At 34.6% G+C, this 16,523-nt stretch overlaps 1 protein-coding gene across 1 annotated transcript in view; it reads right to left on the bottom strand.

The window, feature by feature from the left end:
• The window catches only part of plxna3 (plexin A3), a 354,762-nt gene that overhangs the window by 61,259 nt on the left and 276,980 nt on the right, over positions 1-16,523 (bottom strand). Inside the window, exons 11-13 of the mRNA XM_056464035.1 lie at positions 8,196-8,292; positions 2,064-2,254; positions 134-282 (exon numbers count right to left, since the gene is read on the bottom strand). Of these exons, the coding sequence (XP_056320010.1) occupies positions 134-282; positions 2,064-2,254; positions 8,196-8,292 (437 nt within the window). The remainder of the gene's footprint in view (positions 1-133; positions 283-2,063; positions 2,255-8,195; positions 8,293-16,523) is intronic.

Raw genomic sequence — 16,523 nt, 5'->3', positions numbered from 1 at the left:
ATTAAAACTAGCTTTTAATTTAATTCAAAAGGCTGACACTCAAACTACATCAGAATTTGGCTGTCAGAAAAGTCTGATGAGAGGAGAAGAGCGAAGCTGAAGGTGTAGTTGTGTGGTGTTTCTCATAATGCACCTCTCAGCGCTGATGTATTCAGCTGCGGCAGGGTTGCAGCGAACTCCAGCCACGCGCACGTGTGTGATTTCTCGAACCTGCAGCCCCAGATTCTCTCCTTCAATGGTGACGCGTGTACCTCCTTCTTTCGGGCCTGTCAGAGGACGTATCTGCAGGAGAGACAGAAGCAGATGCTGCAGGTCAACACACACACTCGGAGAGAAGCAGAGATCTGATACACAGGTGAATGGCGGTGCTTTTAATTGTGCAAAAAAGACAGCTTAGATACAAAAAACATGTCATAGGTAAAGTCTGGATCTTTTGAGAAGCTTTAGAAAAAAAATGAGTATAAAAGTAAAAAGATAATAAAAATATATAGGATAATTTCAAGACAAATGGATAGATTTCAATTCTAGAAATTGTAAGATATTTTTGTCCTAAAAAACTGTAATTCGAAAGAATTGTATAAATTATGATACATAAAGGTAAATAATATAAATAAAATCATAGTTGAAAACAATATAGATTTTTATTTTATTATTTTACATAAATAAATGAAAAAAATAAAAAGTATTTTTTAAAAATACTAATAAAGATGAAAATTAAATTAAAAATAACAACAACAACAATAATAAATTAATTAATCCAAATTAATTTCTGCATAAACTGTGCACAGTTCATTATTAGTATGTATTATGTGCACCACATAAATAAAACTTACCAATAAATAGAACAAACATAAGACAGACAAACACAAATAAATAAACAAACAAACAAACAAAACACTTGTCGTTCATTTGTATGATGCTTGAGGACCTTGATGTTTGCAGACTGTTAGCTACGTGTCTCTTATGGTAAAGCCACAAAAGAGAAAATTAGGAGTTTATGTGCTTGATTTGTTTGTTTGTTGTTGTTGACTGTTTGTTTTTCTGTTTTGTGCAAATTTATATAAAAATCATATTGAAAAAGTTTTAAAAATAAATACATAAACAAATAAATAAATGAATGTCACTAAAATAAGGTTTTATTAGTTAACTTATTCAATAACATGAACTAAGAATAAACAATACTTGTAGAGCGTTTATTAATCATAGTTCAGCATTTACTAATGCTAATGTATAATTAAAATCCGAATTCATGTTTGTTAGCATTAGTTAATGCACGGTGAATTAATGTAAAGTAACAATCAATGAGTTCAGTTTCATTAAATAGCATTAACTAACATGAACAAATACTGTAAAAAATGCATTGTTCATTGTTTGTTTACTTTAGTAAGTGTATTAACCAACATTAACTATTACAACCTTATTGAAAAAGTGTTAGGAATAAACAAATATTCATAGAAAATTCAGTTTTAATTGTGCAAATTTCCTTAGTAAATAGTATTAAAATGACCAAAAACAAAAATCATCAATAACTACTCAGTTTTAATCAGAAATACCACATTATGGAAGTAGGGCTGGACGATAAAGGATATTATATCGAATCGCGATAAAATTGATGTAAATAACAATGATAAGCTCTGGGCTTTCTAACTCTATATTGATCTAAGAGCCAAACACACAGCAGAAATGTGCAACAATGGGAATTCAAAAGTGTGCTGATATTAGAGATGTACCGAATTTTAGGCCACCAAAAATGCATCGGCCGAAAATATGTTACGCCATTTAATGGATCCTCAAATTTTTGTGGCTTCAGTCATTGTTGGGGTACTCTTTTAAATTTGGAAGCAATCTTAACAACTTTTATCAGAATATACATCATTATCGTTCAATATGGAAAATAATTATCGAGATTGTATTTTTGCCATATCGGCCTTTATGGAAGTGCAAGAATATTGCATGTTGACTTGAACATCTTTTAGTAAAAGTTCATTTGAAAACAAAATAACTCAAAATGGACAGCTCTGCAATGGCTCTTATATGAGACATACGAATGTGTTTGTTTTCACCTTGGTAATGCGCGGATGACTGCAGCGAATGTTGCGTCGTCCCTGATGCATCCAGTTGTGTTCGGCTGATGGACAGTGTTGCTTTAGGAGACACTTCTTATCGGCCAAACACCAGCCACACTCAAATGTGCTGTCAGCCTTCAGACATAGGCCACAGCTGTCCCTCTGAGCCTCACACTTATACAGGAGAGCTACACACACACACACACAAACACAGAGAGAGAGAGAATGAGGCAACATTTACACTACATTATTTTTGTTTTAACATCAAGTTGGCGTCAAACAACTAGTACTGATGAAAACCAACTGTTGTTGGCTCGCATCGGCTTGCATCTGGTCCCAAACCAAATGCATCTACACTAAAGACTGTAAAAAATATGGACGTAGCATGTTACATCACCCATAGGTTTCTGAAGAGTGCAAATGAAGCTACAAGGGTGCAGGGCCAACCGTCGACATTTTGTTCGTGAGTCATCGCATGCGGGTAACCGAAAATGGGAGGCGGGGCATGGGCGGAGTTACAGATGCCAGCTACATTGTGCATAGATGGGTTTTCTTTGGGAGAATTGCTTAATAATTCATTACCTGTGATTGGTTTGTGTTCTGACCACATGTGCTTGGTTGTATATTATATCAATAAAGTGTTTAGTCTTTTAAAAACACTGTTGTAATACATTGAGCCACTTAATACTGTTCTTGTGACATCTTTTTTAAATACAAATTATCTCCAAATACTTTAAAAATAGTCTATGTGGTAAATGCAAGACTATTTATAAAATCCAGGTATAACACTGTATGACAACATTTCAGATGACTGTTCTATAGCCTACAGCTAATCAATCTGTCAGATTCTGGAGTGCATTACAGTTCTAAAGAAAATTATAAATGATAAATAAATTATCTTAAAGGTGCCCTTTAATGAAAATCTGGGTATACCAAAGCATAGTACAATTATAAAAGAACAGTATATGGAAATGGGCATACTGTGAGCCTCAGACACCACTGTTTCCTTGTTCTCATGTAAATTCCATGAGTGTAAAACCCTGGCTGACAATGGGCCAATCAGAGCACAGAATAAATTGTGACCCAGGGGTCACGCCCTCCACATTTGCATGTGTGACTACTTTAGGTCATTCATCCGGACCTGACGAGCAGCTGACGTCATCAAGAGACCACGACTTATATTCAGCTCTGAGATCATAAAAAAAAACCTCTGAGATCATTAATATGCACACCTCATGCTGCGTTTGATAAGCAACAACGATTTCTATTGAGACTACAATGATAATTTTCCTCCCTTGGTTATTTTAAGCGTACATTTCACTTACTATGTATGTGGGACTTTTATTTTGAAAGTGTGAGCCCCAAATTGTTTACAATGAGTTACTGGGCAACGACAGCACAAGGAATGTTTCAAACTGGCCTCAGGACACAAAAAGCAAGATTTACAGATGACACATTTATTCATCTCCACTCTGTAGAGGCATAAGGTATGATTAGTTACATCTTTTGTTAATTTATCGTGTTCATTGTAAAATTTGTTGCGCATGTTTCAACAAATACGTGTAGACTGCAGAATCTTGTCAAATCGCTCAGCTCAACTGTCATCTGTTCATGCAGAGGTTGATAATAATTTCTGGCTTTGTTTTCTTTGACTATAGCTTCAAAATACAACACGATACATCTCTATCTAAAGCTGCATGATTCCGGCTAAATAGAGCATCTCGATTTTTTTGCATAAAATAAAGATAACGATCTTCCTCATGATTCTGTAGATGTAAAATAAAGGTTAATATGAGTCTGCAATTTATTGTTTTTTTAATATTACGTGTAGGTCTACTGGTTTCTATAAATAATTCTATTCTACTTATAATATTTCTGATGTTGAATTATGTTTGAGATATAGGCCTATGCTTGAAATCTGTCATTGACAACATTATTAGACCATTTAATTCACTGGTAAAATCAACATTATATAGGCTAGAGTAGTTATACTGACACTGTAAACATTTATTTTCATGCACAACTGTGTGTTCGCTATGAAAGAAAAAACATATTAAATTCTTGTCGCAATCATAACTCTAAATGCGATATGATCATTTAAATGATGTGCACGCTTTCGGTTTCATTTTCACTGCTAAGTGCTGTTCATACTCTCTAACGATCACTCTGTGCCACAAACTGAAGATTATTTACAACTTTATTACCTGTTACTCACAGCCTATGCAGGTTCTGTTCACTAAAGTAGATGCCAGCGCGCACGTCTATCATTAAGTAGGTTGCACGCCTGCCCTCTCTGTGATAACAGCTCACGGTCAGCAGCTCACTTCACGTGTGATTTCCCGGCCGTGAATACAGCATTATATGAAGACAAAAATGACATTTTTAGGTGAATTATACCTTATAAATATAGTATGTGACTTTTTCAACATCATTTGGAGGTGTCCATGTCGCTGAGCAATGTGTGTGAAATAATAAAAAGACTCGTGCAGCCGCCTTTGCTTCTCTCCTGAACTTGAAAATATGATTGTCATAATCGTAGAAATGCTGGATTAAGATCGTCTAGGGGGTCGAATCGAGATCGCAATCTTTTTTCAATTAATTGTGCAGCTCTATCTCTATTGCTCTCTTTTGTCAAGTTTAATTATAATACAGCCTTTATACACAACATATCTGGTGAGCAAAATAGGTTACCATTACTCTGATTGGGTTTATATTCGTCCGTGTTCAGTGTACATTATGCTCTGCGTGTGTGTGAATATTCACAACACGAACCATATATGGTCAATAATGGAGCTTCTGATTCTAGGGGTATTTTATAGAGTAGTAAACTAGCTTAAAAAATGTTTCTGGAGATTTTTTTTTTACTTACCGAAGCCATAAACTTACTATGCAGATATCAGAGAAAGATTTAACTTATTAAACCAATATAGTTTAATTTATAGTTAAAAATATATTGGCCATTAACATGTTTGTGCTAAGTTCAGCGGCTGATCAGCCAGAATCAGCTGAGTGACGAAACCTAGCTGTCACTTAAGTGGCCACGGCCTTAATTATGCAGACTTAATATAAATGAAACAGATGAGTTATTAAAAAAATCACCCCCTCACAGTTGTCATGAAGTGTAATATTAGCTATATACAGCAAAAAATATATCAGGGTTTATACCAGGGTGTAAACAGCTTTTCTTCTCCTGTAAAGTTGACCATTTTAACATTGGGGTCAACAGAAATCTGCTTTATCTTGAAGCCAGCCGCCTAGAGGAATTTTGATGAATTGCAGTTTCAGTTAATTCCATATAGGCTTCACAGGGGAGAGTGGGATGTTTCCGCTTGGTCTACACTAAAACACAACCTCAAGATAGACCTAATTATAACAGTGTCTGCAGCGTTTACAAAAGTCTCTATTTTTCGGGGGTCAAACACTATGAAGTAGTGTGGACTGCAGGTGTACCCGTAGATAATACAGTTAAAATGGAAATGCGCTAGTGTAACGTAGCCTGAAAACACAGCCGTCCGCTCGGCTAGCCAGTTAAACGCAGGCCATGTTTGGAGTGGTGCCAGCTGTGTGGTGCCAATCGATAATTGAACTGTAAGGGGAAGGTATTGGAGGAGAAGCCCACGCCTGCATTCACTGCGCCATGATTCATGTGCTGCCCACACACTAATAACTCTGACCCCAGGCCCAAAGCAAGCACAAAACCAAGGGTGTCGAGGTTCACTTCTATACACTGGCTCTGTTCCAGACGCTATGAGCTCGCTCCATGTTCAGCATCTACACAAGCGAAATCTCAACACAAAAACTGCCTCATGTAGGTGAGAGTTATCCGAGACGCTGCTCACTGGGAGTAAGCTAATAGTCCCGTCATCATCTGTAAAGAGAGACTGTAGAAATGTGAATCTTTAAAAGGGTAGGATGTTAAAGTTAGCAACTTTTTAATTCTTTTTTCATCAGTAAACTAAATATGTTGTAACATAAACAAGTTAATAAATGACAAATATATGGGGTAATATTTATACTATAAAATGGTTATATTTGTATTATTATTTACATATAAATTATTCTGTATAATATTCTAAAATGAGTTTATATTTTATACTGACCATTAAAATATAAAAATAGCCACTAAAACAAACCACAATCAAATAAAAGTAAAAATGGTAAATAAATTACTGTATGTGACATTAATTATGCATAATCAAAATGTAAAAATATGAATACAAGTGCATAATAAGAGTAATATTAATATTCATTCATTATTGTTTCGGCTTAGTCCCTTTATTAATCAGGGGTCGCCACAGCGGAATGAACCGCCAACTTATCCAGCATATGTTTTACGCAGCGAAAACCCACACCAACACACCAAAATAAAATAAAATAAAATAAAATAAAATAAAATAAAATAAAATAAAATAAAATAAATAAAATAAAATAAAATAAAATTAAATTAAATTAAATTAAATTAAATTAAATTAAATAATATACAGTGGTGGAAAGAGCACTGAAAAATGGCAAAAGTACCATTACTTGCCTAAAAATGTAGTGCAAGTAGAGTAAAAAGTATATGTATATGTTGTAAATATTACTCAAAGTAAGTAAAAAGTAGCCCTTTCAAAAGTACTCAAGAGCGGTGAGTAGTGAGTATTACACTGTTAAAAACTGATGCGTTTACAAGTAATTTGTGGATGTGTGTAAACGTAACATTCTGTAGTGCATTATTGCCCAGTTATTGCCCAGCAGGCACACAACGTCATCCGATGTTAATATTAAATTAGATTTAGGTTGTGACATCAGGTGACCAAAATTCAATGTCTAGCTAGTGTCTAAGGACAATGTTATTTTGATAACCAATAATGACGTCAAATGACGTTGATATTTGGTTGATTTTAGGTTGTTAGAAAGTAACCAAAATCCAATGTCGACCCTACATCTAAAATCATCATATTGACGTCAAATAATGACAATTATTTGTCAGGTATGGCAACCAAAATCCAACATCTGATAGACAACATAGTGGTAACGTCCACACAACGTCAAGCTGTTACATCATTAGACATTGATATTTGGTTGGTTTTAGGTTGGACATTGATGATGACCTGACGTTAAGTTCTGACATCAACTTGATTTTCATTTCCAAATAAAATGCAACTTCCCCATGACATTTGGGTACAACGTCAATCTGACATCATGTTGATGTCTTGTGCCTGCTGGGTGTTTAAGGCCATTTTGGTCATCATACAGTAAACATCCGTCATCTTGTCATCAGTAACATGCATCTAAACAGTCTCTAAGTCAATGCGTGTAAAGACTTTGGACATCTTCTTGGACACTTTTAATGCTTCCAAACAGTTTGCTGCAATTATAAATCGCCCATGTCTTGAGGTAGTTTATTATGATGCGATTTACCTTCTATGTGTGATTTGATTGGACTCGCAGGACTGATTTTTCTAATCCCCATAGACAACAAAAAATAGTGACTGCAGGTTGAATGAAAGTAGTGGAGTAAAAGTACAGATATTGCACTAAAAATGTGCTCAAGGGAAAGTAAAAGTACACACTTTTAAAACTACTTAGTAAATTACAATTCCTGAGAAAAACTACTCAATTACAGTAATTTTAGTATTTGTAATTAGTTACTTTACACCACTGATAATATCGTATAATATAATATAATATAATATAATATAATATAATATAATATAATATAATATAATATAATATAATATAATATCATAAAATATAATATAATATAATATAATATAAAATAAATATACTGAATGAGGGGTTCTTAAAACACAAAAAATAAGAAAGTTAAAACTCCAGAAGATCGTGTAACAAGCACATCTGGGGCTCTTTCACAGCTGATTTGAAGGTAAATGTGAACTGACAGCGGTGTGAACGTGGTAAAAGGTGACAGACTTTGATTCTCCACCATCCCGAGCTCTAATATGAGCTTATTATTATACGACTGAAACAATCAATAAAATAAAGCAGAGAGAAAACACCAGACAGACGGAGAAATCCAGATCGAATCAGATGAAAGATGCAGTCAGCTCCACTTTGCAGCAAAGGTAGTAAACAAAATCAAGAGGATGCTGGGATTGAGTTGATGTGAAGTGTTTGGTTTCTTACCTCTCATGGATGAGGGTTTGTCGATGGGAAAGTCACCGTCCCACACGATGGAAAAATCCACAGGCAGATCCCCCATCTCGTTCCCTTCATACCAGTACTGTTAAACAAAAAACACACACACAAACAACAATAGAGTGAGAAATGTGAGGAAATTAGTTAATTAATGAATTAAATGAACGCATTAATGGAGAATATAATTTCTTATGATAAAAAAATAATAACAAAAATTATTTAATAAAAAAATGATAATAATAATAATAATAATTTAATGTTGCACTTAATATTAAGTGATTTTTGTGTTTTAGCTCTGTTTTTTCAGGGAGATGGGGAGATGCAATATTACTTTAAAGAAATAATAAAACTTTTCCAATCTATTAATGAGCTCAAAATGAGCTTAAACTTTCTTACTTTCTGAATCATACTGTTATAATTAAATATTCAACACTACCTGACAAAAGTCTTGTTGTCAATATCAGAGCAACAAATAATAACTTGACTCTAGTTAATCATTTGGAAAAGTGACCAATGAATCATCTGTTGAACTGCATCCCAATCATCATAAATACTGTAGACCTATTGGAGCCCGCATGGAGCCAAGATTCTCCTAGAAATCAGTCAAGTTTGGTGAAGGAAAAATCATGGTTTGGGGTTACATTCAGTATGGGTGTGTGTGAGAGATCTGCAGAGCGGATGGCAACATCAACAGCCTGAGTTATCAAGACATTTTTGTGCTGCCCATTACATTACAAACCACAGGAGAGGGCAAATTCTACAGCTGGATAGCGCTCCTTCTCATACTTCAGCCTCCACATCAAAGTTCATAAAAGGTGAAGGTGCTCCAGGATTGGACTGCCCAGTCACCAGTTATGAACATTGTTGAGCACAACTAGGACAAGATGAAGGAGGAGGCATTGAGGATGAATCCAAAGAATCTTGATGAACTCTGGGAGTCCTGCAAGAACGCTTTCTTTGCCATTACAAATGACTTTATTAATAAGTGATTTGAGTCACTGCAGAGATGTATGGATGCAGTCCTCCAAGCTCATGGGAGCCATTCACAATATTCATTCTTTTTCCACTGCACCATTATTTCTGTTAAGTGACAAGACTTTTGTCTAAGCAAAGTCAGACCTTACTGTCCTAATTAAATAATTAAAAATCAAGGCCTGATTATATTTTATTCTGGTAAACTAAGCGTAATCTAGAGACCTTTGCCTTTCATATAAGCCACTTCTGATACCAAATGATCAACTAGAAGTCAAGTTATTATTTGTTGTCCTTCAAACTTAGATAGGCCACAATACTTCGGTCAGGTAGTGTAGCACGAAAACAGTCCTACAAACAGAAAAACACATTTTTTTAAATAAATAAAATTAAACAAAGTAATACAAGAAAACTAAGACGACATACATATAAATATAAAGATTTGTATAATGTATATAACCCGACCGCTGCAGATAACATCTTGACGTAAGAGAAAGGATAATTTGCAAACTCATCAGCACTTTGGTCAAAAACACGGCCAAGGAGCTCTGATATCAGGAAGACCTCAGGAGACGATAAAGATGAAGAAGATGTTATCATGTCTGTTTCTCCTCCAGCAGACCTGATAACATCTGACCTGAGCAGAATCCACTAAATCCACTGACTAACACAAACTATCACTGATCAGCAGCCCTCAACACTACAACAACACAACACTCTTTCACTCACTTCGACATTTTACTTCAGTCTGAAACGTACCTGCTAAAATAAAATGAAATAATATAAAGGGCAGCACGATGGCCAGTGGTTTCTAGCCTCACAGCAAGAAAGTCGCTGGTACAAGTCCCAGCTGGGGCATGTTCTCATGTTGGCGTGGGTTTCCTCTGGGTCCCAAGCTTTCACCCACAGTACAAAGACATGCGCTATAGGTCAATTGGATGAACTAAATTGGCCCTAGTGTATGACAGTGTGTGTGTGTGAATATGAAAGTGTATTGGGTTACTGGGTTACAGCTGGATGGGAAAATAAATTTAAATAAAAAATGGTGCTGTCAAGCGATTAATTGCATCCCAAAAAAAGTTGTGCCTAGTGTGAATATTTATGTGTATTTATATTAATAATAGACGTTTCCATTTAATGCTGAGTCAGTCTGTGGTGCTGGAGGTGGCTCAGTGTGCTCTGCTCTGTAGTGTGTTAGTGGAGTGTCTGCGATCGATGAGGCTGATCAGTGATATTCTCTCAGGGTTACGTTGGTTAAGTGCTTTCGCTGTTGTTGCTAATTAAAATCCAGACAGTAAAAAGCGCCGTCACCGACTTTCAGCTACACCCGATGATGAGGAGAAGCTCAATAACAACACTTTACCAGCAGCTCATACACCAGACTCATCTATACACTACCAGATCACCACAAGGAGAAAAAAAGATAGTTACTGATATATATATTATATATATATTATATATATATATATATATATATATATATATATATATATATATATATATATATATATATATATATATATATATATATATATATATATATTTAATTACTGATATGTATATGTAGTTTTTTTTAAGAGATGTGCGATATATCGGCAGCCTTATCGATTTCGGCCGATAAATGCTATGGTAAATGTTATCATCATAGGTCTAAGAGTTATCAATATTTATTTATTGTTTTTTTTTTAGATGGGCGATGTATCGGCAGCCTTATCAATATCGGCCAATAAATGCTATTTTAAAATGTTATCATTATTGGTCCAAGAGTTAGCGATATATATTTAATGTTTTTCAAAGATGCGCAATGTTTCGGCAGCCTTATCGATATCGGCCGATAAATGCCATGTTAAATGTTAGCATTATTGGTACAAGAGTTATTGGTATATATTTAATGTTTTTTAGAGCTGCGCGATATATCGGCAGGTTTATCAATATTGGCTGATAAATGCTATTTTAAATGTTGTAATTTTTGGTCCAATAACAAATTTATGCAGATATTTATAAGCTGATAAATAATGTATTTTTCACTGGTTCAACCACAGAAGATTTTATTGACTTAAAACAAAAGCACTGAAAATAATAATTAATTAATAAATTTCAAAAATCAGTTCAAATTATTCTGAAGTTAAATTTTTGAATAAAATCAGTTGTTCAAATTATGGCCTTTTGATTTCGCAGAATAAAATGTGAAAAAAATTATATTTATAGGCTAATATAACGACTATTGGCCTCCAATTCTAAAGAGTTAATGGTTATCGGTATTGATCAAAAACAATTTTATTTATTCTTTTTTTTGTAAAATAATTTAAATGTAATCTTTTTTTATATTAAGACAAAATATTTATTTGTTTAAAACTATTATTAAGCAATAAAAATGGTTTCAGTTAGATTTAACTAAAATAATCCCGACTCACTGGATACTTCAATTTACATAACAATGAACTAGTTTTCGCTTGTATATATTTTTTCCGTTTTATTTTTAATTAAATATTCTGGTATCTTTTTCATTAAAATGAAAATGTGTTTTTTATTCTTCTTTTTATTAATTTATTTAAATTTGAATTAACATGTTATTTTAGTTTTTGCTGATTAAAGTTAAATTGAAAAAAAAAATATATTATAATATATATAATATATATAATATAAAATTATATTTTGTGGCTTTAGTTTTAATTTATATACACTCTAAAAAAAAATTGACAAACCAACAATTGGGTTAACAAAATGTACATAAATCAATAAATGGTCACGCTTTACAAAAAGGTTTCATTAGTTAATGTATTTACTAACATGGACTAGTAATTAACAATACTTCTAGTGTTAAAAGCTTTATTAATCACAGGGCAACATTAATCATTGCATTAATAAAATCCAAATGCATGTTTGCTAACAATAATCCACTGAGTTATGAACCAACAATGAACAACTTTATTTCCATTAACAATAAAAAAGACATTGAATAAATGCTGCAATTAATGTATTGTTTGTTAAATGTTTATGTTAGTAAATACATTAACTAATACAACCTTATTGTAAACTGTAACTAAAAAAAATAAATAAATAAATAACTCAACTGTATGATTTCAAATTCATATGTGTACAAAAAGAAATGTGTTCATTCATGCGTCCAACGTCCAACTAGCTTTTGTTTGCGTTTGCTAAAAGTCTAAACTCATACATGTACAAAAAGAAATGTGTTCATTAATGCGTCCAACTTCCGAACAAACTCGTTAAAGGGATTAGCATGTTGCATCTTATTCATGCTGTGCAAACTGATTTGATTGATACCCAATTTGCACAATTATTGACTGCCATAAAAATCACCGCCGACATGCAAATCCAGCTCTGTTCATTCTGACGGCTCGTTCCTCCTTCAGAAACTGAAACTCGGCATTTATGTCCATTTAAGGCCAAACCCAACTCTATTTTGGAAAAGAGCGAAAGAACAGCCTCATGCCTCGGCCAGTCATTAGCGGCGATTGAAACGTCAGCTGTTACATCAGCGCTCATTCAGCCGCGCAGCTCAGATAAATCACAAAATAGAAAAAAAAACAAAAAAAAAAACAAGCAGTGCCACGGCGTCTTTCTGCAGCTGCTCTGGAGGGAAATATCTGGGAGGAACTGGAGCGGGTCGTATGCTGGAGAAGGTGCTGAAAAGCTGAACTAAAGCTGAGTGGAGCTGTTGATGCTGGGCAACCAGTGCTCATACATCTCTATGAGGCACAGCTGCTCTTGACGCTTAATTAGGGTCAATTACTGATGACCCATGCACAAGCAAATAGGTCACAGAGGTCACATCAACATCATTTATGTATCTGCCTACTCGTTGAGCCATTATGAACTCAAGCCATAGGAAAATAGTCTGATGTACTAATGTAAATGGTGCTAAAAAAAAATGCAAGCCTGTCAATGGTAGCAAGTCCACATTTTCTGTCAAAGATAATGGAAAAAAGTGGAATCTACACAGTTTTGCAGTTTTGTTCATTCTTAAAGAAAAATTGTGCTTGAGAGGAATTTCAGTCAGGATAGTTTCACCGAAACCCTAATCAGTGTTAAAAATGACCTGCTGCTTTTGTCAGATTGTGTTTTCATCTCTTTATTAGCATCACTGGACATTGGTACTACTTCTAATACTACTGACCACATTCCCATTGAAATTTTATTCATTCATTCATTTTCTTTTTGGCTTAGTCACTGTATTAATCCGGGGTCGCCACAGCGGAATGAACCGCCAATTTATCCAGCATATGTTTTACGCAGCGGAAGCCCTTCCAGCCGCAACCCATCCCTGGGAAATGAAATTTTATTTAAAACTAAAATAACTGACAGCTAGACATATTTAACGAAGAAAAACATCAACAGCTAATAAAACAGAAACAAATTAATTAATAAAACTTGAATTTGATTAGAAACCATATCTATACATCTACCACAAGTTCAAAATGGTGTACCACTAGGTTCACATGACATTAAAACTACGATAGTAACCTAATCCTTAAAAATTTGGATGAATGGATAGTTTCATGTACAGTGACAAAGTTATAAATGAATTGACAGACAGGCAGACAGAGCATCAAAAAGGATGGATAAAATATAGGATGGATGGATGGATATAATGTTAGAGCAACAGAACAACAAATGAATGGATTGATGGATGGATGGATGGATGGATTTAATGTTAGAACAATGGATGGATGGAAAAATAAACATCCTTTAATTTTGTAGCAAAACATGAGAAGAAACCATTTCTACAAGTTCAGAATGGTGTACCACTAGGTTCAGTATTCGGACTGTTGCTTTTTACATTTTAAATGCTATCCCTAGGAGTATCACATGACATTAAAAACCACAATAGTAACCTAATCGTTAAAAATATGGATGGATGGATAGTTTCATAAGCAGTGACAAAGTTATAAATGGATTGACAGACAGACAGAGCAACAAAAGGGATGGATGGAGTTTCATACGCAGTAACAAAGTTATAAATGGATTGACAGAGAAAGAGCAACAAAAGGGATGGATGAATAAACAGACTTTAAATTAGTGGCAAAACATAAGAAACCATATCTACCACAAGTTCAGAATAGTGTACCACTAGGCTCAGTATTCACACTGTTGCTCTTTACATTTTATATGCTAACCCTAGGAGTATAACATGACATTAAAAACCACGATAGTAACCTAATCGTTAAAAATATGGATGGATGGACGGACGGACGGACGGATAGTTTCATATGCAGTGACAAAGTTATAAATGGATTGACAGACAGACAGAGCAACAAAAGGGATGGATGGATGGATGGATGGATGGATGGATGGATGGATAAACAGACTTTAAATCTGTAGCAAAAAATAAGAAACCATATCTACCACAAGCTCAGAATGGTGTACCACTAGGCTCAGTACTCAGACCATTGCTTTTTACATGTATGTGCTATCCTAGAAGTATCTTATTCAAAATTTAATTTAATACTAAAATAACTGAGAGCTAGACATACTTAACAAAGAAAAACTCAACAACTAATAAAACAAAAACGACTTCATTACTAAAACTTGAAAAATGACAAAACCACATTAGTAACCTAATCGTTAAAAAGATGGATGAATGGATGGAGAGATAGACAGACTTTAATTTTGTAGGCTCAGTATTTGGACTGTTGATTTTTATCAAATCATTTAAAATGTATAGACAGACAGAGAGACATAATGATAGACAGAATGATAGATGGACAGATGGACGGAAGGATGGACGAATGGATGGACGGATGGATGGAAGCATGGATGGATGGACGGACAGACAGACAGACAGATAGATAAACAGATGGATAGATAGATGGATAGATGGACAGACAGACAGACAGACAGACAGACAGACAGACAGACAGACAGATAGATAGATAGATAGATAGATAGATAGATAGATAGATAGATAGATAGATAGATAGATAGATAGATATATGGATGGATAGACGGATAGATGGAGAGACAGACAGACTTTAAATCTTGGGCAATAAAGTGGTGTGTTTTCTTCCCTATTGCTTCGCCTCTGCTGAAGGTTTGAGCTTTGTGGAGATTAGCCTCTGTGTGTAAATGGAGGAAGCCTTTGTGTTTGCCCATACAATACTGCTTATCTGTGCCAGTGGTGAATTGATTTTCCTCCAGCTTGTCTTCCCACTGTATCGCAGTGTGTTTGTGTGTAGACAGCCTGACCTGGTTCTGTCAGAGGCCTCACTGGAAATGACTGAAAACGACAGCGAGGTAATCTCACCTCCGAAACTGGCCTCAATTTATCAGAAAAAAATAAAAATAAATCCACAGGAATAAAAACCATTTCCACCACATCTTTGGGGCATATTTCAATCCCGTTTGCATGTTTAAGCAATAGCGGTAATATCTGCTAACAGAAAAGGTTCCATTTCCACCAAATACTGATTTCTGAAAAAATTCGATTTTCTAAAAAATAATATGAACATATCTCAAAACAACATGGCAGATTTTTGCTTTTTGTTATTCTGATCAATTTTAATTTCACCTATTATGAAAATCGTCTTTTGTAAGCTGTTTGGACAGAACTGTGTGTATGTATAGTGTGTCCACAGTCATTTTGAAGTGATATAAACACAATAAGTCTCTCTTTTTTTATTTCCTGACGTTAAAATAGGATTCAAATCCCTCCCATTTTGAGGCCCACCACAACGTGACGTAGGAGTGCGGTTTCCCCGCCACTGAAATGATTGACAGCTGCGTATTAACATGTCTCTATATTAACACTTATAATCATATTAACAAGACAGGACGTCCACAAAGCAACTGTGATTAAAAGATCTGTTCAGCTTTCTGTGATCAGCAGCACCTCAAGAAAGAGTTTTACAAGCTTAAAACATTTAGAAAACAGCACAAGTTTGTAATAACCATAGTAAAATCGCTGTAATTCGTCATTACAATTTTAAAAGAAGATGCTTTAATCCTGATTTGTGGACTTAAATCAGGTTTATTTTGTACATTAAATTAACAGATGTCCATAAAGCTATGTGTATTAATGGGTCCCCTGTCACACTTGCCATGCAAAAACAGTTTAAATCTAAAAGTGTGTGTTTGTGTGTGTGTGTGTCTATAATGATATTGTGTGACTCATCATTGCAGAAAGGCTTGAATTAATTCCACAACAAATACATTAAATAACCACTGGGAAAGTAATAACTATAGTAATGGAGATCTGCTTCATTCTTGTCTGTCACTGCGCTGTTTATCTACATGAAGGCTACAAGAATCAGAGGAATACAGACTGATTTCTATGGCTCCGACATGCACGTGGGAACGATGGGCGTGGAGAACCAGCTCATT

This window comes from Danio aesculapii, chromosome 8 (genome assembly GCF_903798145.1).
Source record: "Danio aesculapii chromosome 8, fDanAes4.1, whole genome shotgun sequence".
In the NCBI taxonomy this organism is placed as follows: domain Eukaryota; kingdom Metazoa; phylum Chordata; class Actinopteri; order Cypriniformes; family Danionidae; genus Danio; species Danio aesculapii.
Note: the sequence above shows the minus strand (reverse complement) of the source record. Positions and strands in the feature narration are given on the sequence as shown.